Here is a 27280-nt window from a genome sequence, read left to right on the forward strand (position 1 = left end):
AGGGGAGGGGGATAGGGCAACCCTCCCGCCTTCTTGGAATCCATTTTGAATTCAAGTCTGTGCTTTCTCTCTCAAGCCAGCTTTCACTTTCTAGTCAGTAAAAACCAAAAGTTCTCTTCTGGGTGTTTACTGTTTCACTGGCAGGCAAACCTTTGGGCTGTTTTCAAAATCCTTGCACATTCTGCGCAGATATCAAAATACTTTCGACTTCCCAGGCTCTTTTTGAGCCACTCAGTAACTTTACAAGTGCTGGCGGACGTTGCCTAGCAACCTGCTCAGGACGGGATTCCTTATCTAACCACAGGAATTCCTGGTATGCCAGCCTTTCTTTCAGAGCTGTTTTTCTTAAAATGCAGCTCTTTCGTGAACAGAGAATAATCCTTTCTGTGTTCACTCTCTTTTGCCCAAAATGCAGCCTACCTTTTTAGCTCCGTTGCCTTTCGGTGTCCAGCTGTCTGTTCAGCTTTTGGCTGCAGGCAGACGCTTTCTTTCATCTCCTTAGGTGCAGAGGATGGCAACGATTCATCGACCTCTCACCTCTCATGCAGATTCTCATAGATCAGATATCCATCGATCTGCTACCAGATGTAGGATTTCAAGCCACCAGAGCCAGTCCCAGCTCTTAGTCCAGAGGAATTTGGCCACCCTCTAGGTGCCCGGCTTGAATCCTTATTGACCTCCCCTGCCAGCGACTCCCGGCAGGATCAAGGGAGGTCTCCCTCGGCGATTCTTCCCAACGTGAAAGAAGAACACACCATTCCTCCCCCTCCTCTCCCAGGGAGGGGGAAAGAGACAGACAGAAATATATTTACATGTCTTTATTCCTGTCTTTCACCAGTACAGAGAAAACATGTCTGTACACTCTGATTCCAACTGCAGAGAGAGAATAAACTCCACCCATGTACTTCCAGTACAGGGTCATGTGTCACTCTGAGCTAACATCCGGTGCTCAGAGCTCTGAACAGACTGTCCCTGGTTCCCACGGTACAATCCAATAACATCAGTTTCCTGTTTACCATTCCAGCCATCTGGAGCTAGCTTCTGCATTGCTGCTTTTTCGTAACAAATTCAGCCAAAGCTAATTTCTCTACCCAATCGTTCTGTCTCTCGCTGACATAGCAACGTAGGTACTGCTGGAGTATGCCGTTCGCTCTTTCGGCTTGTCCGTTGGTATCCGGGTGCATCGCTGTCGAGAAGCTCACCTCGACCTGTAGCAAGCTCATGAGTTTCCGCCAGAACCGGGAAGTAAATTGTTTCCCGCGATCCGAGATTACCCTCAATGGAGCCCCATGCAGTCTGAAAATGTGATCCACAAACAGTCTGGCTGTCTCCTCTGCCGTTGCTGCATGTGAGCACGCTACGAAATGGCACATTTTTGTCAGTAAATCGACTACTACTATGACCGCTGTCTTTCCCCTTGACTTGGGCAGATCTGTCATAAAATCAATGGACACCACCTCCCAGGGCCTTTCCGGTGTGGGTAAGGGTTCCAGTAACCCCGCAGGGGCAGCCCTTTCCCCCTTTGCCCTCTGGCATCGGTCGCACCCCCGTACATATTCTCTTACGTCTTCCCTCACCTTTGGCCACCAGAACTGCCTGGTGACAAGTAACATGGTCTTGTGCTGTCCAAAGTGCCCAGCTGGTGGGTTGTCGTGGAGTTGTTTAAGTACCTTCCCCCTCAAAGTCTCCCCCGGTACATACAGCGCCCCCTTATAGTACAATAGCCCTTCCTTTTCCTTGAACCCTCCATTGACTTCCCTTCCATCCCTGATTTTCGCCTGAGCAAACTCATCATCTCTGGTGAGCCCCGCCAGTTCTCGTTTCCCAACCAATGCTCCCACACACACACACCGGTCCTCGGGGAACACGTGCCTGGTCTCTGGTGGCCCCTCTCCTTCCATGTACTCCGGTTTCCGGGAGAGAGCATCTGCCCTTACGTTTTCCTCTCCCGGCACGTATCGGATCTCGAAGAAAAACTTGGCGAACTCCTGGGACCATCTGATCTGTCTCTGTCCAATCTTCTCACTGCCCCCATCCTTGGAGCCTCTGCAGATGTCTTCTCTGGTTGTCACGGCAACAGACTCCCCCCGGCAGGAAGACTTGCCCACGACCTTCACAGCTTCCATAGATGCAACTCTCTCAGTTGCCTTGGAGACTGGACTTATCTCAGCGTTCCCACACAACTCCATAGCTCTTATCTCTCCTTGCTGCAGGTGGCCGGCCTTGAAGCCTTTAGCTCTTTGCAGCTTCCCAGGCTCACGACGTAAACAGCTCTTGGCAACTTTTGGAGCTTTCAGAGGCGTCTCTGAGCTTTCACTGCTCACTGCCCCCCCACTACTCACGGGGCTCCCAGGACGTTTTCCTGCACCCCCTCTGGTGGGTAAAGGGCTCCCAACACTTGGCCTCTCTCCTGGCTCCTCACACAGACACGTTGCAGCATCCAAACAGCCCCCAGACTCAGCATTGCCAGCAACAGCAACAGTCCCTTCGCCCCCCCGTGAGGGCTCACAGCTCTTCCCAGCTGTGTGACGGCTCTCAAGAATGTGGCCGGCGCCATCTTGCCTCTCCCCTTCGGATGCAGCCCCATCTTGGCCCTTGCTTCCCACCCCAGCTTCACAAGCTTCACGGAGTGCTAGCCAAGCAGCCTCAGGCCTCTCAGCATCCAGGACAACCGGCACCAGATGTGCATCCACATTCTCTGCCAAAAAAGCAAGCACACGCTTCTCAACTTCGCTTTGCTCTGCAGCTCTTTCAGTCTCTGCGTTCCCAGTAGCCTTCAGTGGGCGCTGAACAACGTCCCACAGCTGCTCCCCAACTAGCCAAAACTCTGCTTGAAAACTCCACTGCAGCCAATTATGGCTAGTCAGTTTCTGACATGGCAGCTTAAGCTGAGCCATTTTCCTTCTCCCCCGGGGCTGAGCCTACTCACGTAACAGCAGCCGGTTCTGAAGAGCAGATCCTTCCCAGCGAGCTCCTCTCTGCCTCAAACGTTAGGCACAGCTCCAACTGGCTCCAGCTTCTCCTCAGCTGGCTTCTCCCACACGCAGGCACATCTCAGCAACAGCTTCCAAAGCTTGGCTGACTCCCCATAACCTATGCAGCCCAATGGCGTCCGGCACTCTTCTTAGTTGCGTCACTCTGCTGTCCGTGCCGGTAATAATCTCTTCCCAGCCTCTTTGGCCTTTGTAGCAGAGTTTACACAGCGGGGGAAACTGCTGCTTGTGTGGGTAATAAATCAGACTGCACGCAGGCTTTTCTCTTATCTCCAACAGTCTTTAATGAGTAGAATAACATCGTACATCAGCCCGGAGAAAAACCAGACATCATCTCTGCTTCTCGGTCAAAACCGAAAGAGAAAAAACACACAGAGAAACACTCCCCTCTGTGTACATAGCCACGCCTCAGAATGTGAGACGTCACTCAGAACCTCTTAACCCTGTAAGTTCTGGTTCTCCTAACAGTCAAAGGGCCTGTGGGGGGGGCACTTTGTCTGCCTCCCTTTCACTGAAGACCTCCTTCAAATCTGCATATTTGAATTTGGACACAATAATGAACTGGAGGCCCCTCGACTGTCCTCGGGTCCAGTATTGGACCACTTTGACCGGATATCTCCAGCCGATGTGGACAGACTCCTCCAAGCTGGAAAGCCCACCACCTGTCCTCTTGACCCGTGCCCGTCATGGCTGATTAGAGCGTGTCCAGATGAGGTGCGGGCCCCCCTGGGGGATATCATCAATTTGTCCCTTGGCACCGGGATATTCCCTGGGGAACTGAAGGAGGCAGTGGTGCATCCGCTCTTAAAGAAAACATCATTAGATCCCTTAGATCTGTCCAATTACGGCCCGGTTTCGAATCTCCCATTCCTGGGTAAGGTGATTGAGAGAGCGGTTGCTGAACAGCTTGGTAGGTTTCTGGATGAAACATCGGCTCTCGATCCATTCCAGTCCGGCTTCCGCGCTGGTCATGGGACCGAGACGGCTCTGGTCGCCCTAACAGATGATCTCCGCAGGCAGCTGGATCGAGGCGGGTCAGGGCTGCTGATTCTTCTAGACCTGTCAGCAGCCTTCGACATGGTCGATCACGAACTCCTAGACCACCGCCTTGCCGACGTGGGGATCCAGGGCACAGTCCTCCAATGGCTGCGCTCGTTTCTCTCTGGTCGGGGACAGAGGGTGGCACTTGGGGGGGAATTGTCATCGCGCCACTCCTTGGTGTGTGGAGTGCCTCAGGGTGCGATTCTCTCCCCGATGCTTTTTAACATCTTTATGCGCCCCCTCGCCCAGCTTGTTCGGAGTTTTGGGCTGGGTTGCCATCAGTATGCCGATGACACCCAACTCTATCTGTTGATGGATGGCCATCCTGACTCGGCCCCAGACACACTGACCAGATGCCTGGAGGCTGTGGCTGGATGGTTACGTGGGAGCCGGTTGAAGTTAAATCCTTCGAAGACAGAGGTCCTCTGGCTGGGACGGGACGATATGGGATTGAGGGGGCAACTCCCATCTCTTGCGGGGGTGCAGTTAGTGCCAGCACCGTCCGTTAAGAGTTTGGGTGTAATCTTCGATACCTCCCTCTCTATGGAGGCGCAGATTACAGCTATAACAAAGGCGGCATTTTTTCATCTCCGCCAAGCTAAGCAGTTGGCCCCTTATCTCTCTCGCCCTGACCTAGCCACTGTGATCCATGCGACGGTCACCTCCAGACTGGATTATTGTAACTCGCTCTACGTGGGTCTGCCCTTGAGACTGACCCAGAAACTCCAGCGGGTGCAGAATGCCGCGGCGAGACTCCTTATGGGGTCTTCGCTGCGAGATCACATTCATCCGGTGCTATATCAGCTGCACTGGCTCCCGGTGGAGTACAGGATCAGGTTTAAGGTGCTGGTTTTAACCTTTAAAGCCCTATACGGCCTAGGACCCTCGTACCTACGGGACCGCCTCTCCTGGTATGCCCCACAAAGAAACCTACGGTCTGCAAATAAAAACATCCTGAAGGTCCCAGGCCTCAGAGAGGTTAGGCTGGCCTCAACTAGAGCCAGGGCCTTCTCGGCTGCGGCTCCAATCTGGTGGAACGCTCTGTCACAAGAGACTAGGGCCCTGCGGGACCTGACATCTTTCCGCAGGGCCTGCAAGACAGAGTTGTTCCACCAGGCCTTTGGTCAGGGCGCAGCCTGACTCCCTCCTCTGGCAACCTGCACAGAGTTTTGCTTAATGGTTGCCATCAACTTGATTTTAATTAATTTTTATAATGAAATATTTTTAGAATGTTGGTTTATTTGATTGTTTGATTATTTGATTGTTGTTAGCCGCCCTGAGCCCGGCTTCGGCTGGGGAGGGCGGGATATAAATAAAATTTATTATTATTATTATTATTATTATTATTATTATTATTATTATTATTATTATATTGTGGTGGCACCTGCCCCTTTTGCTCCAGGGCCAACCCCGCCACCCCTGGCTACAGTCATTCTTGGTTCCTTCCCTCCCAGACAGTGTTCTGAGCAGTAAGCTGACCCAAAAGTGACCGACCGCTGATGCCATGACACCACCGGGTCATGTAGTGCCAGCCAGCTCATTCCTAGTATTATTGGGGGTCCTGCCAGCGTGGCCACGTGAAGGGCAATGGTTTCCGTGTGCCTAGCAACCCTCATTCGCATTGGCGGTGTCTGGTGCGTCACTTCCCCTCCCAGGAGCTCCCTGCCATCGATGGTGGTCACCTGCAAGGGAAAATCTAGTGGCAACAGGTGGAGTTGGTGCTCCAGAAATTACACGAGCTGCCAGAATCTAGCAGTCCCTCCACCTTGACGGGGTGCCCGTTTGGGAGTTCTAGCACCACCTCTATGGCTACCGCTGCCTTGGGGGGGGGGTCAGGCTGGGGCACTTCTATTGGTTGATGGCCTGGCTGCTGGCCCCGCTGGTTGGCAGCCAGGCGTTGGCGTTTCCCTGCGCCTGCTCCTCCTCCCCCTTCTCGTCGTGGCCTGCAGCCCCCATCATGCCTTGCCAGGCCTTTCGTTGAGGGCAGACCTTTGCCAAATGTCCCAGTCTCTGACAGAGGAAACACTTCTTGGTAGTTTTCCACTCCTTCCCCTCCCTTTTCCGACCTTCACCGGTGTTTGAAACTTCGCGTGCCCGCCCTGCATCAATTTCCATCGGCTCCGCCACCTGAGAAGGCTCCCTTGGCATTTCAGGAATGCGGTTGTCATGGAAACGTTCCGCCCTTATCTCCCGCTTCTCCTGAGCCCGCGCTTCCTGGCGTACTCCGATCGCAAGCACAGTCTTTGTGAGTTCATCCATCGACCGCGGGTGGGGCGCTCGGGACAATTCGTCCTTCACTTCAGGGGACAAACCCCCCTCAAACAACATTTGCATAGGTTCAGAGCCGAGATCCCACCGGAGCTTGTGGACTAACATCGCGAACCGCGACCAGTAGTTCCTGACGGACAGGCTCCCCTGCTTGCACCCCATCAGCTCCCGACGTGTCACGCTTTGCTCAACCTCGCTGGAGTACATCGCGTCCATCGCCTGGTAGAATTTCTTGAGATCTTTCAATGCATCATTCTGCGTCGCCATTAGGGGCCTGACCCACTCACGCGCCTCATCCTGCAGATGTCCCACAATGTAAGCCACCCTCTCCCCGTCATCAGCAAAGTCATCTTTCTGCAGTTCCAAAGCGTACTGGATTTCCGTTCGGAATGCATTGTAGTCCTGGGGCTTTCCACCAAATTTGTGTACCAGCCCCTGAACCTTCCTCCCTATCGGGGTGGCTCTGACCTGTGCATCCTGAGCCCGTCTCTCCTCCAGCCGCGCCATCAGGGTAGCTACATGCGCCTCCAGGTCTCGGTTCCTCTCGACCAGACCTCGCATCAAGGCTTCTTGCTCTGTTCCTCTGGCCGGCTCTGTTTGGCTCATCGTGCTGCCTCTCCAGGACTGCGCACAAGCAACGTCAGTGACTGACGGATTGCTGTAATGGTTCTAGCGGTTGCTCGTGCGTAAGCCGGTGCCCACACCTGGCTGGGTTGCACAAGTGAACCTTTTCTGTCCGGACAGCCACTCACCCGTGGCTGTCTCAATCGCTGGCAGTTCCCTGACAAGTAGCATCAACATTAATGGATAAAACACAGGGACAGAAAAATCCAAGTTCCGGCAGACTACCAAAGATTTTCTTTGACATGACTGATAAATACGATTTAACGGACATATGGAGGCTATGAAACCCAACGGAGAGAGATTTCACTTTTTTCTCAAAATCAAATCAATCTTTCTCGAGAACCGACTATTTATGGGTATCCAGAGATTTGGTTCCTAAGGTTACTAAAACAGAAATTTGCCCTAAGACTTGCTCAGATCATAATGCAGTGGTTTTGGAGATGAAATTATACCTGCAGGGTTCCTTTAGATGGAGGATGAATGATGAGTTGTTGAGGAATGAACAGATGATTAGTAAGGCCCAAAAGACTCTAAAAGACTATTTTGAACTAAATATGAACACAGAGGTTGAAACAAGAGTCATTTGGGATGCAAGTAAGGCAGTAATGAGAGGTTTCCGCATACAACAGAATTCAATAAGGAAAAAGATACAGAATGAGAAAAAAGAGAAAATTCTGTCTCAAATAAAAGACAAAGAGAAAAGTTTAAGATTAATGCCAAAGAGTCAACAGATTCCAAAAGAAATTAAAGCATTGCAGATTCAATTTTCTCAAATTATTAACCAGGAAATAGAATGGAAAATTAAAATGATGAAACAGAAATTTTGAATCTGCAGATAAATGTGGGAAATTGTTGGCTTGGCAATTAAAAAAGAGACAGAAGCAAAGTACTATTACAAACATTGTATCTGATGGAAAATCTATGGAAAACCCTGCAGATATAAGAAAATGTTTTCAGAAATACTTTAAACAGCTGTATAAAAAAGGTAAAGAAGATAAGGATAAAATTGAGCAATTTCTTGTGGCGAATGAAATGCAGAAAATTCCTGAGGATAAAAGGTTCCTACTAAATGGCATGATTACGAGACAGGAGGTTGAGATGGCAATAAATAAGATGCAGTTAGGCAAAGCCCCGGGACCAGATGGTCTTTCTGCAAAATATTATAAAATATTGAAAGATTGGCTAATTCAACCGTTGGCAGATGTGTGTAATAAGATTCTAAGAGGGGACAAAGCTCCTGAAACCTGGAAAGATGCATTTATCACTCTGATTCCAAAAACAGATCAAGATAGATCCGATGTAAAAAATTATAGACCAATCTCATTACTTAATAAAATCTTCGCAAACATTTTGGCCAATAGATTAAAAAAGGTTCTATCAAATTATATACATAAGGACCAGGCCGGATTTCTGCCTGGGAGACATATGAAAGATAACATAAGAAATATAATTGATATAATAGAAAGGTTGGAAGCGAAAAGAAATTGTAAAGCAATGTTAAATGTTTATTGATGCTGAAAAGGCCTTTGATAATGTTTCTTGGTTATTTATGATGAAAAATCTAGAAAGAATTGAGGTTGGCCAGGAATTTTTAAATGGTATTAATGCGATCTATTTTGAACAAAAAGCAAAAATCATAGTTAATAATGTGGTCTCAGAGGAAATCAGAACTGAGAAAGGAACCAGGCAAGAGTGCCCGCTTTCCCCTCTGCTATTTATTTCTGTTCTGGAGGTTTTGTTAAACATGTTGAGGAAAGAGGAGGAGGTTAAAGGCATGGTAGTAGGAGCCAAGCAATATAAATTAAAAGCCTTTGCTGATGATTTGGTTTTAACTTTACAAGATCCAGAAACCAGTGCAGTGAAAGCACTGGAGCTGATTCAAGAGTTTGGGCAGGTAGCAGGATTTAAATTAAACAAGAGCAAAACCAACGTTTTAGAAAAAAACTTAGATAATGAGGAAAGAAAAAACCTTTTTGAAAGGACAGGCCTTGTTTCGGTGAAAAAAGTTAAGTATTTGGGTGTGAATTTATCGGTAAAGAACTTTAATCTTTACAAAGATAACTATGAAAAATTATGGAATGAAATCAAGAGAGATCTTGAGGTATGGTCAAATCTAAAACTCTCATTGATGGGCCGAATATCGGTGGTTAAGATGAATGTATTGCCGAAGATGTTGTTCTTATTTCAAGTTTTACCAATCATTGATAATGTCAAATGTTTTAAAGAATGGCAGAAGGTATTGTCTAAATTTATCTGGCAGGGGAAAAAACCTAGAATTAAATATAAATTACTTACAGATATAAAAGAATGAGGGGGCTTTTCCCTGCCAGATTTGAAGACATACTTTAAAGCTGCTGCATTCTGCTGGATCAAGGGTTGGATTCAATTAGAGAATGATGATGTGTTAGACTTGGAGGGACTGGATAATCAATTTAGATGGCATGCATATCTATGGTATGACAAGGTAAAGGCCCACAGGGGTTTTAAGAACCATGTAATTAGAAAGGCATTATACAATGTATGGACTAGATACAAAGATCTCTTAGTAAGAAAAACACCAAAATGGATTTCACCAATGGAAGCACAGGCTCACAAAAAGTTAAATATGGAAAACAAATGGTTGAGGTATTCAGATTTGTTGTTAGAGAATCAGGAAGGTTTTAAATTAAAACCATTTGAACAAATTAAAGATAAAGTGAATTGGTTGCAATATTATCAAATTAACGAATTATATAAGATGGATAAGAGAAATGGTTTTGCAACAGAAAAAACCAAATTAGAAACGGAATTGTTAGATACTAATGATCAGAATATGTCTAAAATGTACAGTTTGTTGTTGGAGTGGCATACAAAGGATGAACAAGTTAAATCGGTCATGATTGATTGGGCAAGGAATGTGGGACATAATATAATGATGGAGGACTGGGAGAGGCTATGGAGGAAAGGGGTTAAGTTCACTGCATGTACGATGTTAAAGGAAAACATTATGAAGATGATGTATAGATGTGATAATCTTTGTTGGAAATGTAAAGAAAAAGAAGGTACTTTTTTCCATATGTGGTGGACTTGTCCCAAGGTGAAAGACTTCTGGGAGAAGATTTATAATGAACTGAAAAAAATGTTGAAATATACATTTATTAAGAAACCAGAGGCCTTTCTCCTTGGAATAACAGGTGTAGAATTGCCCAAGAAAGATGTTAAATTATTTTTGTATGCCACAACGGCCACTCGAATATTACTTGCTAAAAATTGGAAAACACAAGAACTACCAACAGTGGAAGATTGGCAGATGAAGATGATGGACTTTTCGGAGCTAGCTGACCTGACTGGAAGAATCCGCGACCAGAAAGAAGAGGAGCTTCAAGAGGACTGGAGGAAATTCAAGGACTATTTGAACAAATATTGTAATATAAAAAATTAGAAATTACTTGAAAGAAACAAATAGGCCTAGGACAAATTAAGTTATAATTAAATAAATGGGATTCAGAATGTCAAGAAAAGTGAATAAGATGACTGTAATTGGAAATTGTTTTAGTTTAATAATGATATTGGAAAGCTGTTACTTTTAAATTACAAGGAAACTCAGAAGGGAGGGATTTGAGGAAGTCAATCAAGATGTTTAAAAAGTTGGATTTGTGAAGAATTAAGTTTGTTATTATTGTCTATTTGTTTATTGTTCCCCCCCTTTTCCCCCTCCCTTTTTTTCTTTTTCTTTTTCTCTCTCTCTCTCTCTCTTTTTTTCTCTCTCTCTTCTTCTCTTTTTCCTTTTCTGTTTTTGTGTATTAATCTGCTTTGTGGTTTGTGTTATTATGGTGGAAAAATCTAATATTTATTTTTATAAAAAAACCACAAAAAGTATTGTCCCTATTCAGAGGGTGCCAGGGTGTCAGCAAGGCAGGACATTTCAATTGGATTTAAATCAAGTCATAAAGAACAAGGATTTAAATGGTGAATTGAAATGGAGATTTAAATCAAATCCACCCAGGATATCAATGTAAAAACTACTCTGGAAATTGAGGACTCCAGAAAGAAAACGTTTCTCTGCTTGTCGATAGTGAGAGGAGGCCAGCAAGGCTGAGTCTTCTTGTAAAAAAAACAAACCCGGGATTTTATTCTTCCAAAAAGGAAACTTCCCTCTGCTTGTCCATATTAAGAGGAAGCCAGCAAGGTTGAACCTTTCGGTAAAAAAGGATTTAATTCCTTACTGACTAGTGATCTAGATTGTGATTTAAATAAATTTGATTTAAATAATAATATTAATAATAATTTTATTTATATCCCACCCATCCGGCTGGGTTTCTCCAGACATCTGAAGGCAGCCTTGTTTAGGGAAGTCTGGCTGCTTTAAATTGGGATTCGAACTGGACGAGGGGTTTAAATGGCAATTTCCATTGACTGGATTTCAAGTGGAGGCTGGGCGGCTGTCTGTCCTGGCTGCTTGTGCCAAGATTCCTGCCTGGCGGTGGGTCAGACTGGATGACCGCTGGGGGTACCTTTTGACTTGGCGAGGGGGGGCAAGAGGTACTTACCCACCGCAATCCCAGAGGTTGAGGACCAGGTTGCCCAGGAAGCGGACGTGCGAGTGCTCCACATCGACTGCAAGGGGGAAAATGAGATGATGATGATGATGATTATCAGCAACACCAGAAGAAGAATGAGCTTGAATAAGAAGAACAAGTTGAAGAAGAAGAATAGATTATTATTCCTATTATTATCATTATTTTCATCATCATTTGGCCAAGAACAGCAGCATCAGAAGAAGAATGAGCTTGAACAATAAGAACGAGCTGAAGATGGAGAAGAAAATGAGATTATTATTCCTTTTATTATCATCATTATTATCATCATTTGGCAGAGGACAGCAGCAGAAGAAAAAGAATGAGCTTGAAGAAGAACGAGCTGGAAAAAAGAGGAAGAGGAAGAAGAGATTATTATTCCTATTATTATCATTATTTTCATCATCATTTGGAACAGAATGAATGAGAATGAGCTTGAATAAGAATGAGCTGAAAAAGAAGAAGACGAGATTATTATTCCTATTCCTATTATTACCATTACCATTACCATTGCCATTATCATCATCATCATCACCATTTGCCCAAGAACAGCAGCACCAGAAGAAGAATGAGCTTGAATACAGTAATAAGAACGAGCTGAAGGAGGAGGAGGAGGAGGAGGAGGGAAGAAGAGAAAAAGAAGAAGAAAATGAGATTATTATTCCTAACATAATTGTTATTTTCATTATCATTTGGCCAAGAACATCAGCACCAGAAGACACAGAAGAATGAACTTGAATAATAAGAACGAAATGAAAAAGAAGAAAAAGCTCGTCCTTCTTTTTATTATTCTGGCACAGTTCTTTTCATCATCATCATCATCATCATCATCATCATAATAGTTTCTCTTGACAGACCGAGATGAGCAAGCGACAGCGAAGGTTGCAAGGTTCTTAGTAGTAGTAGTAGTAGTAGTAGTAGTAATAACAATAACAAGAAATTGAATTAACTTGAATGAAATCGAATGAATTTGTGCTATTAAATTGAATGAATTTGAATGAAATTTAATTCACTTGAAATTGAATTAAATTGAATGAATTTTGGGGAAAATTGTAATAAAACCTGGTTCCGCCCCGCCCATTTCCCACCCCACCCCCCATCTCTACCCAGCACCCTTCGTCTTACTTGTGGCGCCCAGTCGGCGGGTGTCGCGGGCGATGTAGTTGGCAAAGATGATGGACCTCATGCTGGTCTTTCCGGAGCCGCTCTTGCCCATCAGGAGAACCTGGGGAGGAAGAATAAATAATAAGACTATTGTTGTTGTTAGGGTTTAGAGAGAGAGGGACAGGAGTTAGGGATATGGTTATTATTATTATTAGGGATAAGGATTAGGGATAGGGTTGTTGTTGTTATTGATAGGGATTAGGGATAGGGTTGTTGTTATTATTATTAGGGTTAGGGATTAAGGATAGGGTTATTACTATTATTACTATTATTATTATTCTGTTGGGAGGCGCCCAGAGTGGCTGGGGAAACCCAGCCAGATGGGTGGTTTATAAATAACAAAATTATTTATTATTGAGGGTGGATTTGATTTAAATCAAATCGTTTTAAATCACAACTTTTAAATCACTCATCAGTATGACTTGATTTAAACACTTTTTGTTTTTACAGAAAGCTTCACCCTTGCTGGCATCCTCTGAAATTCTGAAATTATGGTGAGGTTTCATCAGTTAACAGCTTCTATTTGGACCACTTTTCTGCTGTCCTTGATTGGAAGGAGAAAAAGAATCATTTCCTTCCTAACGAAACAATTTATTTCACTAAAACGAGAACATTATAGCGTCACGATTTAAATCACGATTTAAACCACAAGTCAGTAAGACTTGATTTAAATCCTGTTTTTTGTTGGATTTTTTACAGAAAGGTTCAGGCTTGTAGGCATCCTCCTAATACTGACAACCAGAAGAAGCATTTCTTTTTGGAATAATAAAAAGGCAAAGGGACCCCTGACCATTAGGTCCAGTCGTGACCGAATCTGGGGTTGCGCCGCTCATCTCGCTTTATTGGCCAAGGGAGCCAGTGTACAGCTTCCGGGTACTGTGGCCAGCATGACTAAGCCACTTCTGGCGAACCAGAGCAGCGCATGGAAACGCCGTTGACCTTCCCGTCGGAGAAGTACCTATTTATTTACTTGCACTTGGACGTGCTTTCGAACTGCTAGGTTGGCAGGAGCAGGGACCGAGCAACGGGAGCTCACCCCGTTGCGGGGATTCGAACCGCCAACCTTCTGATTGGCAAGTCCTAGGCTCTTGTGGGCATCCTCTGAATATAGACAATTAATGTTCATTTTTGGAATAATAAAATCCCTTTTTTACATCCCTTTTTTGTTGGCATCGTCTTAATATTGACAACCGGAGGAAGGTTTCCTTTTTGGAATAATATATTTTCAGTCTAGTTTTCATAGTTATATCCAGGGTGAATTTGATATACAGTTATCTCAAAGGTGACTGATAACTATGAAATGATGGTGAGATTTAATAAGTCAACTACTTATATTTAGACAAAGTTTTTTTGCTGTACTTGATTGGAAGGAGAAAAAACACCATTTCCTTCATAGCAATCGAAACAATTTATTTTGCCGAAACAAAAACAGCATTGCATATGTATCCATGTTTGTTAACTGATGCGCTTAAACAATTTTTTAAAAATAAAAAACACACTTAAGACTGAGTTTTAACACACATGAAAAACTTTAAACAAATCCTTCCTGTATCTATTTCCCCCCATTTGAATTATAAAAAGGTGGTTTTCTGGAGTCAAAATGAGAGTGCCCCTTAATTTATTTCTTTTTTAAAAACTGCGTTTTAGCCCACGTGAAAATCTTTAAACAAATCCTTATTCCCTGATGAACAGCCTTTGCACTAGAATGTAACTGAAAAGAGAAAACCTTGAGAAATATTTTTTCCTCCAAAAGCATTTCACTTTAAAAACCCAATTTAAATAAAAAAAATCTGATTTAAATAAAGAAAATCTCATTTCTTTGTTGTTGCTTGTAAAAAAACATTGATTTTTAGCCTTCCTTCCTGTCAGACGTCCGGCTTCCGAAAACCGGAGCATTTTCTTCTGGGGTTTTTTTGGCGTTTGGGAGCCAAAACATTCCAAAATGGAGGCGTTTGGGATTCGAGGTTTAACTGTATAAGCAGCAGGCCGAGAGAAACTACAGCCCTCACCTTCTTCTTCATGGCTGAGATTGGCATCACACGCCTGCAAGGGGAAAAAATATATATTTTATAATAACAATATAATATAACACTAATAATATGACCCCACCCATTATCAACTTTATTACAGTGGTACCTCGGGTTAAGAACTTTATTCGTTCTGGAGGTCCGTACTTAACCTGAAACTGTTCTTAACCTGAGGTACCACTTTAGTTAATGGGGCCTCCCGCTGCCACAGCATGATTTCTGTTCTCATCCTGAAGAAAAATTCTTAACCCAAGGTACAGTGGTACCTCGCAAGACGAATGCCTCGCAAGACAAAAAACTCGCTAGACAAAAGGGTTTTTTGTTTTTTGAGCTGCTTCGCAAGATGATTTTCCCTATGGGCTTGCTTCGCAAGACGGAAACGTCTTGCAAGTTTGTTTCCTTTTTCTTAACACCGTTAATACAGTTGCAACTTGACTTCGAGGAGCAACTCATAGAACGCGGTGTGGTAGCCTTTTTTGAGGTTTTGAAAGACTTTGGTGATTTTTGAAGCTTTTCCAAAACTTTCCCGACACCATGCTTCGCAAGACAAAAAAAATCGCAAGACGACAAAACTCGCGGAACGAATTAATTTAGTCTTGCAAGGCACCACTGTACTATTTCTGGGTTAGCGGACTATGTAACCTGAAGCATCTGTAACCTGAGGTACCACTGTATTATTATTATTAATACTATTGAAGTCACCTGGTGTGGAAAAGGTGAGGCAAGAACAGCAGTCCCTCAGCCAGTGACGTAAGATGATGATGATGATAACCCTATCCCTATCTCCTATCCCTATCCCTAATAATAATAATACAGTGGTACCTCTGGTTACATACTTAATTCGTTCTTGAGGTCCATTCTTAACCTGAAACTGTTCTTAACCTGAAGCACCACTTTAGCTAATGGGGCCTCCTGCTGCCGCCGCGCCGCCAGTGCACAATTTCTGTTCTCATCCTGAAGCAAAGTTCTTAACCTGAAGCATTATTTCTGGGTTAGCGGAGTCTGTAACCTGAAGCGTATGTAACCCGAGGTACCACTGTAAAAGAATAAAAGAAAAAAGATGGTCCCTGTGTCGATAGTCAAGTCTGCATGATGGGGCGATCTCCAGTGACCATGTGGCCTGATGTAAGAGGGTTCTAAAATCAGTCCTGAAAGTAGACTGATTGAGAATGACACACACATAGCTTTTGCTCTTCCATTAACCGGGTGAGCTGAAGCAAATTCTTGCCTACCTTTGGGCATAGCAATATTTCCTACAGCATTCTTGTTGAAGGGCATTGGAGAGTTAGGTGAGGGTCACTTTTCTGTTTTTCCATCAAGCCCCCAGACAAGAATGCTACAGCATCAGCCCCAAACACTCAGTCTCATAAAAAAAAATACTCGACGGAGTTAGGGCTGAGGGTAGGGGAAGTACAATCATGATCTTTCCAGTCCTCTAGAAGCTGACCCTTTTGGTCATTTTGGTCATGGAGCCAAATATCTGTTCCCAAGTTTAAAGAGTCTAAACAAGTAAAGAACAAGTTTGCCCTTTACATGCAAAAGCCCTGAAATTCAGCCCATTGGGCAACGGATGATGGGGCTGGGAGGAGGGAGGTAAGGACTAGCACCTTCTCTGCCCTCCACCTCCAACAGCTACACCTGAAAGTTTCATGATGGGGTTCAATTTGAGAAGCTGAATGTTTATAAATGCACTTGGCCAATTTCTGCCACGGAAATTCTGAACAGAAACACTCTGCAGGTTCAGGCCCCAAAAGAAACTGCTCTATGGTCTCTGTGTTGGGAAATGGGAACAGATCTTGCTCATCACCAACCTTCCCTCTGCAAATCAGTATCACTATGAGGCTGAACTGAACAGCTTGCTCCAGAGTTTTAAGAGATACGTTTCTGTGGTGTAGTGGTTAAGAGCGGTGGACTCTAATCTGGTGAGCTGGGTTCGCTTCCCCGCTCCTCCACATGCAGGCTGCTGGGTGACCTTGGGCCAGTCACACTTCTCTCTGAACTCTCTCAGCCCCACCTACCTCACAAGGTGTCTGTTGTGGGGGTGGAAGGGAAAGGAGATTTTTAGCCACTTTGAGACTCCTTAAAGTAGAGAAAAGCAGGATAGAAAAACCAACTCCATGAATAAGAATTCTATGGAAAAGGACCATCCCTGCCATGATGATGAAAACTATGTGTTTGGATTTTGCTGTATTATACCAACCTGTGGAATATAACAGTTCGCAGATTCAAATCCTACAAAGTACTGAGTGCAAATATAACACTGAATCACAATGGTACAAAATAACTCAGCAGGCTGACATTTATCAAGAGTTAAACGAAGGTTAATGTACTAAATATTTCCAATTCTAGGTAGTGTGCTATTGGAGAAATACTATATATGATTATGAAAATCTAAAGCAAAATTATTAAAAAATATGATTTCATGTCTAGATCAGACAGAAAAGATTTCTTCTACTATATATTTCTTTATCATATACACACAAAGCTTCTATTTTTAAACAGAAAATATTTTTGTAACCTAAGGTCTATTATACAAATCCATACAGATGTTCATTTTGTTACAGTTCTGTTAAGTTGTATACAAATTATAAAGATTCCAAGTTTTGTTGATGTTCCTCCATGGGTCTATTATTTACTAAATTGGTGAGTTTTGCCATTACTGCATATTCTGATAGTTTCTCTTTCCATGCATCTATTTCAGGACATATGTCAGATTTCCGTATGTTAGCCAACACACTCTGACTACTGTGGTCATATAATTAAATAGTTCCAGTGACGATTTCACAATAGCTGAAGGAGTCATTCCCAACAGCATAGTTAGGGGGCTCCAAGGCAAATTTAGGGGGGGGGGTTACATTTTTTGCATTGCTAAATGAACTTTCCTTCAAAACTTTTTGGTCTATTCACAGATCCATCATAAATGGAAGAAGGTCCCTTGAGGTCTATGATATTTCCAGCAATTTCCATTCATTTCATTATTCATCTCCTGTATATCTTTCAAAGTTAAGGTTAAGAACCATTTCAGGTTAAGAACGGACTTCCGGAACAAATTAAGTACTTAACCCGAGGTACCACTGTACTGGATTTTAAGTTACAGTAACTTCTTTTAAAGCAGCTGTCAGTATATCACACTGTATTCCACTTGTCTTCCAAAGGAACACGTGGTTCTCTCCACATAGTGGGTTAGGTTGAGACTGCTGATCCAAAGTGATCAGTAAATTTTACGGTAATTACAATCCTGCTTTCCCTTGTACCAGCTTACCTTGACTTCAGTAAGGCCTTTGAAAAGGTCCCCCATGATATTATTGCAAAAAAGCTAGTAAAATGTGGGCTAGACAAAGCTACTGTTAGGTGGATTTGTAATTGGTTGACAGGCCGAACCCAAAGAGTGCTCATCAGTGGCTCATCTTCATCCTGGAAAGAAATGACTATTGGGGTTCCACAAGGTTCTGTCCTGGGCCTGGTGCTATTCAGTATTTTTATAAATGATTTGGATGATGGAGTAGAGGGCATGCTAATCAAATTTGCAGATAACACCAAACTGGGAGGGGTTGCTAATACCCCAGAGGACAGGGTCAGAATTCAAAATGACCTGAATAGCCTAGAGAGCTGGGCCAAAACCAACAATATGGAGTTCAATAGGGAGAAATGTAAGATACTACACCTGGATAGAAAAAAATGAAATGCAGAGGTGGGGGACACTTGGCTTGACAACAGTACCTGTGAAAGGGATCTGGGAGTCTTAGTCGACCACAAGCTGAACATGAGTCAACAGTGTGATGTGTCAGCTAAGAACGCCAATGCGATTCTGGGCTGCATCAATAGGAGTATAGTGTCTGGATCAAGTGAAGGAATGCTACCACACTATTCTGGTTGGTCAGACCACACCTGAAATGCTGTGTCCAGTTCTGGGCACCACAGTTGAAGGAGGTTATTGTCAAGCTGGAGCATGTCCAGAGGAGGGTGACCAAAATGTAAAAGGTCTGGGATCCAAGCCCTATGAGGAGAGATTTAGGGAGCTGGATTTGTTTAGTCTAGAGAAGAGAAGATTAAGGGGTGACATGATAGCCATGTTTAAATATTTGAAGGGATGTCATGTTGAAGAGGGAGCAAGATTGTTTTCTGCTGTTCTAGAGACTAGGATGCAGAATAATGGATTCAAACTATGGGAAAAGGGATTCCACCTAAACATTAAGAAGAACTTTCTGACAGTAAGGGCTGTTGGACAGTGGAATATGCCACCTCGGAGAGTGGTGGAGTCTCCTTCTTTGGAGATTTTTAAGTGGAGGCTGGCTGGCCATCTGTCAGGAGTGCTTTGCTTGTGTGTTCCAGGATGACAGGGGGTTGGACTAGATGGCCCTTGTGGTCTCTTCCAGCTCTATGAGTTTATGATTCTATGACACTAGCTAGTACACTGCACTGTTCCATTAGATAGATATTGTTGCTATTTTTTAAGCTAAAGGTTATGTATAGCTGGCATCTATTAAGTTTTTGAGCCAGTGTGGTGTAGTGGTTAAGAGCGGTGGACTCGTAATCTGGGGAGCAGGGTTCGCTTCCCCGCTCCTCCACATGCAGTCTCAAAGCATCTCACAATCTCCTTTCCCTTCCTCCCCCACAGTGTATCTGAAGAAGTGTATCTGAAGAAGTGTGCATGCACACGAAAGCTCATACCAAGAACTAACTTAGTTGGTCTTTAAGGTGCTACTGGAAGGAAAAAAAATTTTTCCCCACACAACAGTCACCCTGTGAGGTGGGTGGGGCTGAGAGACTTCAGAGAGAACTGTGACTAGCCCAAGGTCACCCAGCAGCTGCATGTGGAGGAGCGGAGAAGCGAACCCGGCTCACCAGATTATGAGTCCACCACTCATAACCACCACACCACACCTGAAGTGCCTTTTCCAGTTGTCAATAATGCTCTGTTGTTATCGTTTTTGAAACATTAGTGTTATGGTGGCACCTAAAGCCGGAAATATCTTCCTAAAAGATAAGACAAATGTTTAGGAAAAGTTGTTATGAAAGGAGGAATGAAGAATGTAAGTTCAGCATATAATTCTCTGCATTATGCTTTCAGGTCTCCATATGATGAGCATGTGGACAGACAGGAGAAGGCTGCATGAGGCTGATAGTTAATTGCAGGATGACCTCTGCAAAAGAAAGTTGTGCACATTTGATCTTTGTGACTGTTAAGTAAATGTTTAAATTATAGTTTTTTAATATCCAACCCAAGCTCTGACTTTCTCACTTCTCCCTTCACCTGTGTGTATCCTGCTAGTTCTATCCATTTCACCTTTCTCTTGACACAAACGTATATAAAATTATACAGGAAAATGTTAAATGATCAGCTTTAATGCAGTGTCTCTGTCTCTACCTTTCTGTGCAATTGCTCAATGTCACTAAGAAAGCTCTATATATTGGAGTGGTCTCTTTTATTGGAATAATTTCCCAAAGTTAATTCTAAAGGGGTGCATAAGACCAGTGGGCCAGAATTTTTGTCCAAATAATATTTTTATTTTTTTCCTGTGGCCATCATTAAATCTTCATGCAGTTCATGCAAATCTCCACAGTTTAATCTCTCATGGAGTAAAGTGGCACTTCCTTTTACTGGGTGCCCCTGAGGTCAGTACAGTGGTGCCTCACAAGACGAAATTAATTTGTTCTGCGAGTTTTTTCGTCTTGCAAATTTTTCGTCTTGCGAAGCACTGTTTCGGAAAAGTTTTGGAAAAGTTTCAAAAATCACCAAAGTCTTCAAAAACCTCAAAAAAGGCTACCACACCGTGTGCTATGAGTTGCTCCTCGAAGTCAAGTCGCAACTGTATTAATGGTTTTAAGAAGAAGGAAACAAACTTGCAAGACGTTTTCGTCTTGCGAAGCAAGCCCATAGGGAAATTCGTCTTGCGAAGCAACTCAAAAAACCAAAAACCCTTTCATCTTGCGAGTTTTTCGTCTTGCGAGGTACCACTGTATTATGGGAGAGGGACGAAAAGTTCTCTCTATCCACTTTATCTTCTTAAATTTTTAAACCTCTATCATGTCTGCTCCCCACTTAGTCACCTTTTATAGACTGAACATTTCCAAGCTCTTCAGCCTTTTCTCAAAGGAAAAGCACTGTTACCCCTTAATCGTTTGGTTGCCCAATTCTAGATGTAAGAGCAATCTGGTTGCCACATCTATCACCCTGTTGATCACCAGGGTTGATTTGGCTGATCAGACTGGCAAGAAATGTGTCTGCCATCTCCATCACTGTGCATCCCTCCCTATGCCACACACTCCATGGAAGAGAACGACCATCCCACACAGAGCGAGAACACCCTCTTCTGCACTTTCCCCAGCTATGCCAAAACTGTACACAGTATTACAAATGGGACCACACTATAGAACTGTACAGGGACATCACAATACTGACCATTTCATTTTCAGTTCCTTTTTCAATAGTCTCCAGCACGGAATTTGGTTTACCAACATAGCCACTATACTGCTCAGCACTAATTCCAGATCATGCATGAATAAATGAAATAATAGCAGTTCTGATCCTTGTGGGACCCAACTGCTCACTTTCTTTCACTGAGAGAACTGTCCATTTGTTCCAACTTCCTGTCGCTTGACCAATTTGTAATCCCCCAGTGGGCCCAATCTTTGGTCCCATGGCTGGTAAGATTACTCTCAGTAGTCTGGTAAGGTTTCTAATCAAAAACTCCTTTGGAAGTCCAAGCATATCATATCTAACAGCTTGCCCTCATGCAGGTGCTTGTAACCCTTCTCAAGGAACTCCAAAATGCTGGCGAGCAGGACTTCCTTTTGGAGGGAAGCTATGGAATGCACATGATATTTCAAACAGTGGCTCATTACGCACTCACCCTTGTGGTGGGTGAGCGTGCGTCCTCTGCACCCTCCCAGTGCAGACAATCAAAAAGGGACAAGAGCAAGTGCAAGGATTGTTGATGAAAGGGGATCTCTTCTGATTAAGTATATCTCATGGCCTGTGGGAATGGGAATTATCAGATGTTTCTGAGGCATATGACATCACATTAAAAATCAGGTGCAACCACCACTTAGTCCTGTTATAAGGCAAGTGAGGAAAAGCAATATTCTAGCATTGCAAAAGAATGCAAGTATGCCATCAGTTTTATGGGCAAATCGAGACTGCGAAACACAAGATTGCCACAGGGACTTGCAGCAGGGAAGCAGTTGTGACCTCCTTGTGGGAAAAGCACCACGGGGGCCAAATCTGGATTGGTACCACAGTGAAAGGGGAGAATGGGCTTCAGCCTTCGCCCTGGCCTTTTTTAAACAACAACAATTCTTATTATTTATTAGATTTTTAAGCTGCTCTCCTCACCAAAGTGGGCTCAGAGCAGTGTACAACATCAGAAATTCAATAAAAGACAATTCGACTCCAATAACTGAGGCACCCTGATTACCAGCTACTAGCCCAGCAAGGGGAAGGATAAAAGGGGAAGAGGGAAAGGACCAACAGGAAGAGGGAAAGAGTGAGAAGAAAATAAAAAGGAAAGGGAAAGGGAAAGGGAAAAATAAAACCATTGCTGCCCTCAACCTTAGGACTGGTGAAACAACTTGGTCTTAAAAGCACTACAGAACTGAGATCCTCCTCTTCTTCTTCTTTTCTTCTGCGATCACTCGTAGCCGAGTAAGATTGTCTTCCATAAACACGGTTTTAACAATGAGTCTGTAAGTGACTGTGGAGGCCAATTCAAATAAGCACACTTTTCGTGGACATGCTGCAAAGTGGCCACAGTTGGACGTGGCCATGAAAGAATGGATCACACATCACTGGAATAATGGCTTCACAGTCTCCACAAAAATGATAATATATGTGATGGGATGATGAGCTGCTTGTGCATGAAATTTCTAGTCCCTCAGAGTTTGGCTAAGTCCACAAACCTCTGTCTGTAACGGAGCTCCTTAAGCATGGCTCCGTCAGTCGCTTGTAGAATCCGACAGTGGGCGTTTACGGAACTTCTTCCAGCATAAAAGTTCCTTAACGGAAACACGTCTTCTGGACTCTCGGCGCGACAGTTTCCGGCGAGGAGTGGGTGTCCCTATGGGAGGTCCTGAAACCTCCCCACTGTTTTCGCTGGAAGTATCTCTGAGCCCTCCCTCCGACTCACTTTCCCTTGGAGCTCCTCCTCTCCCCCTGCTGGTTCCCTCCTCAGCTGATAAGTCTCTCTCAGCCTCTGTGAGCCCTTTCACCTCCTGTTTTTCCGATGGCAGTTCCCTGACATCCATCCCCTCCAGGGCCCCCTTCACCACCTCCTCTCCCCTCCCTGACAATATATGAAGCCAAACGCATTGCTTTAGAGAAAGGCATTCATGATTTTACTGGCTCACCATCATGGTGCTACAGATTTATGAAGTGATGTGGCCTTGCTATGCGCACGAAAACTAGAATTGCACAAAAAATGCCAGAAGAATATGAATCTAAGATTCTGTCTTTTCATAAATTTGTAATTGATGCTAGGAAGAGAAATGGATTTGAAATTGGCCAGATTGGGAATATGGATGAAGTTCCGCTAACCTTTGATGTGCCATCTAATAGGACTGTTGATCTGAAAGGTGCCAAAACTATTGCTGTGAAAACCTCCGGACATGAGATAACCGATTACACGGTTGTGTTGTCTTGCTGTGCAGACGGCACCAAATTGCCACCCATGTTAATTTTCAAAAGGAAAACATTTCCAAAACAAGTGATTCCACGAGGAATTGTTGTACATGTTGTCAGGGAACTGCCATCGGAAGAACAGGAGGTGAAAGGGCTCACAGAGGTTGGGAGAGACTTATCAGCTGAGGAGGGAACCAGCAGGGGGAGAGAAGGAGCTCCAAGGGAAAGTGAGTCGGAGGGATGGCTCAGAGACACTTCCAGCGAAAACAGTGGGGAGGTTTCAGGACCTCCTATAGGGACACCCACTCCTCGCCGGAAACTGTCGCGCCGAGAGTCCAGAAGGCGCGTTTCCGTTAAGGAGCTTTTATGCTGGAAGAAATTCCGTAAACGCCCACTGTCGGATTCTACCAGCGACTGACGGAGCCATGCTTAAGGAGCTCCGTTACAGACAGAGGTTTGTGGACTTAGCCAAACTCTGAGGGACTTGGAATTTCACGCACAAGCAGCTCATCATCCCATCACAGCAATCCGACAGTCCCTGAAAGCAGCTTGTGCAGAGAGGCATCATGAGCAACCCAGCCGGAACCGGAGAAGCGGGAGGAGCTGGAGCGGGTCCAAGCCTGGAAGAAAGGTACCGGGTGTTGGAGGTCCAGCTAGCGCTGCAAACGGCGAGGCTCGAGGAGAGGAGGGCGCAGGATGCAGAAAAGGCAAAAGGCTCCCCACTGGCAAGAAAGATGCCAGGATTGGTGCAGAAGTTTGGGGGGGATCCCAGGAACTATCAAGCCTTTAGGACAGAGATGCAGTATGCTCTCAATCTGCAGTTTGACGACTTTCCCGACGAGGAATCGCGAGTGGCGTTTGTGGTTGGCCATCTCGAAGGGGGGGCGAGAGACTGGGTTAGACCCCTGATGGCAGGGAATAATGACGTCCTGAAGGACACGAGGAAGTTTTTTCGCGCCATGGATTTGATGTTTTCCAGCGACATTGAGCAGGGAGTGGTGCGCAGACAGTTGATGGCTTGTAAACAGGGGAGCCGATCTGTCCGTGAGTACTGGACTGAGTTTACCATGTTGATACATAAATTGGGGTGGGATCTATCGGCGGAACCCATTCAAATGCTATTCGAAGAGGGGCTTTCTTCGGCGGTGAAAGACAAACTTTCCCGGGCGCCCAGGGCGGAGTCTATGGACCAGCTGACCAAATCAGCGCTGACCATTGGAGCGCGCCAGGAGGCGAGAGCCTTGGAGAAGCGGGAAGGGAAAGGAGAGCGTTGGAGGGATTTCCGCATTCCAGAGATTCCGGAGCCAACTTTCCCGCCAGGAGAGCCGATGGAAATTGGAACAGCGCGCGTGCGCGCAGTTTCAAATCCCAGTGAAGGGCGGAAGAAGGAGGGGAAGAGTGCCAAGAAATGTTATCTCTGCCAGCAGCCAGGTCACTTTGCCAGAGTCTGCCCGCAAAGAAAGGAATGGCAAGGGATGGCGGGAGCTGTTGGGGGAGAGGAGGAGGAAGTCCAGGAGCAAGTAAAAGCCAACGCCTGGCTGACACCGTCAGGGCACAGCAGCCAGGCCAAGGAGCAGTAAAAGTGCCCACGCCGGAACCTCCAAGACCAGCCCTAGTGATAGAGGTGTTGCTAGAGCTGCCAAACGGACACCCACTGAAGATAAAGGCGCTATTGGACTCAGGCAGCTCCTGTAATTTTATGAGTAAGGAGTTTGCAGCTGAACACCAGATACAGATACTCCCTTTAAGTAACCCCCTGCAGGTGACCACGATCGATGGGAGGGAGCTGTTGGGAGGAGAAGTTAGCCTACAGACCGTCCCAATGGTAATGAGGGTGGCCAGGCACACCAAAAGAATAGCGTTCAATGTGGCCACCTTGGGAGGGGCTCCCATTATTTTGGGAATGAGCTAGCTAGCGTTGCATGATCCGCTAGTGGGCTGGCATCAGAGAGTGGTCTCCTTTGGGTCAGCACATTGCCTGGAACACTGCAAAGAGGGGAAGGCTCCGGAAGGGGCAAAAGCCTTTCTAGCAGGTAACGGACAAAGGGAAGGTGCCCAAACAATACGCTGACCTGAGCAATGTCTTCAGCGAAAGGGAAGCAGACAAACTACCACCGCATAGAGCCTTTGACTGCCAAATCAATCTAGTCCCTGGGGCCCAGCTCCCAGTGGGCAAGCTGTACGCCATGTCAGACAGGGAAATGCAGGAGTTAAGGGAGTTTATTGATAAAAACCTGAAGCGAGGTTTCATCAGAGAGTCCAGAGCGGTGGGGGGCAGCCCAGTGTTTTTTGTGGACAAAAAAACACACGGATAAACCGAGACTTGTAGTGGACTACCGGGCCCTAAATGCAGTGTCGGAACCAGTGGCTTTCCCCATGCCCAGAATTGATGACATTTTGACCAGGGTGAGGAAGGGAAAGATTTTTACTAAACTGGACCTGAGGGGGGCATACAACCTGATACGGATAAGGAAGGGGGATGAATGGAAAACCACCATGTTCACCCCTTTGGCGGCTTTTGAATATCTCGTTATGCCCTTCGGATTACAAGGAGGCTCAGCATGTTTTCAATCGTTCATGAACCACGTCCTGGGACCTCTGCTCTACAAGAATTGCGTGGCCTCCCTAGATGACGTGTTAGTATATTCAGAGAATGAGGAGCAGCATGTAAAGGATGTCAGGGAAGTGTTGAGCCAACTGCAAGCAAACCAGCTGTGGGTGAAATTGGAGAAGTGTCAGTTTCACACCAAGGAGGTGGAATTCCTGGGGTACCGCTTGTCAGACAAGGGATTAGCCATGGATCCAGGCAAGGTCCAGGCGGTGCTGGAATGGAAGACACCGAAAACGAAAAAGGATGTGCAAAGATTCTTAGGGTTTGGGAACTTTTATCGTAAGTTCATCAAGAACTTTGCCCACTTAACGGCTCCCATTACGGACTGTCTCAGCAGCAAGAAGAAATTTGTTTGGACGGCGGAGGCGGAGCAAGCATTTGAAGAATTGAAAAAGGCATTCGCTTCGGAAGAACAGCTCCTGCATGTGGATTTACAAAAACCAATGAGAGTGGAAACTGATGCATCAGACCGGGCGGTGGGGGCGGTGCTTCTTCAGCCGGGGAAGAGTAAGTCGGCGTGGAGACCGTGTGCCTTCTTCTCGCGTAAGCTAAACAAATCCGAGAGGAACTACACGGTATATGACCGAGAACTACTCGCCATTCACGAAGCGTTCCGGAGATGGAGACACTTACTAATTGGTGCACAACATAAGGTGCAAGTGTGCACGGACCACAAGAATTTAGAGTATTGGAGAACGGCACGAGTGCTCAACCAACGACAAGTGAGGTGGGCCCAGGAGTTCTCCAAATTCCATTTTGAAATTTGCTATGTGCCAGGTCCAGAAAACGTCAGGGCGGACGCTCTCTCACGCAAACCTGAATATTTGGAGGGGGAGGGAGCACCCGAAGAGAGACATATCATCCCAGAGGACCGCTGGGTGTGTGGGGCGGCATTGGTGGGGCAAAGGGAACTGGTAGAGGGAACGGAGAATGATGAATACGCCCAGAATAAGCTTAGATGTCTAAGGAGAGAGGGAGAAAACCCCGGAGGTTTTGAAGAAAGGGGCACTATATATACCCGAAGGGGAATTGAGAGGGAGAGTACTCAAACAGCTGCACGACAGCCCCACAGCGGGGCATTTTGGGCAACACAAGACCATGTGGTTGGTTACCAGGGAATTTTGGTGGCCCAAGGTGAGGGAAGATGTACGGGAGTATGTAAGAGGGTGTGACCAATGCCAGCGAGCCAAAGGAGAAAGGCGGGCACCGGCGGGGTTATTAGAACCGTTACCCACACCAGAACGACCGTGGGAGGCGGTATCGATAGATTTTATGACTGATCTGCCGAAATCCAAGGGGAAAACCGCCATCCTGGTCGTAGTAGACCTGTTAACTAAGATGTGCCACTTTGTAGCTTGCTCACATGCAGTCACGGCGGA

General features: G+C 45.2%; 1 protein-coding gene across 2 annotated transcripts in view; it reads right to left on the bottom strand.

Moving 5' to 3' along the window:
* LOC128406072 (ras-related GTP-binding protein A-like) overlaps window positions 1-27280 on the bottom strand; it is a 61543-nt gene that overhangs the window by 15516 nt on the left and 18747 nt on the right. Inside the window, exons 2-5 of one of the 2 annotated variants that reach the window (XM_053373122.1) lie at window positions 14656-14689; window positions 13107-13190; window positions 12608-12707; window positions 11456-11522 (exon numbers count right to left, since the gene is read on the bottom strand). In XM_053373122.1, coding sequence (XP_053229097.1) covers window positions 11456-11522; window positions 12608-12707; window positions 13107-13118 — 179 coding nt within the window. In that variant the 5' untranslated portion in view covers window positions 13119-13190; window positions 14656-14689. The remainder of the gene's footprint in view (window positions 1-11455; window positions 11523-12607; window positions 12708-13106; window positions 13191-14655; window positions 14690-27280) is intronic. The other variant, XM_053373121.1, reaches the window with a different exon arrangement.

The sequence above is a fragment of the Podarcis raffonei genome, chromosome W (genome assembly GCF_027172205.1).
Source record: "Podarcis raffonei isolate rPodRaf1 chromosome W, rPodRaf1.pri, whole genome shotgun sequence".
Lineage (NCBI taxonomy): Eukaryota > Metazoa > Chordata > Lepidosauria > Squamata > Lacertidae > Podarcis > Podarcis raffonei.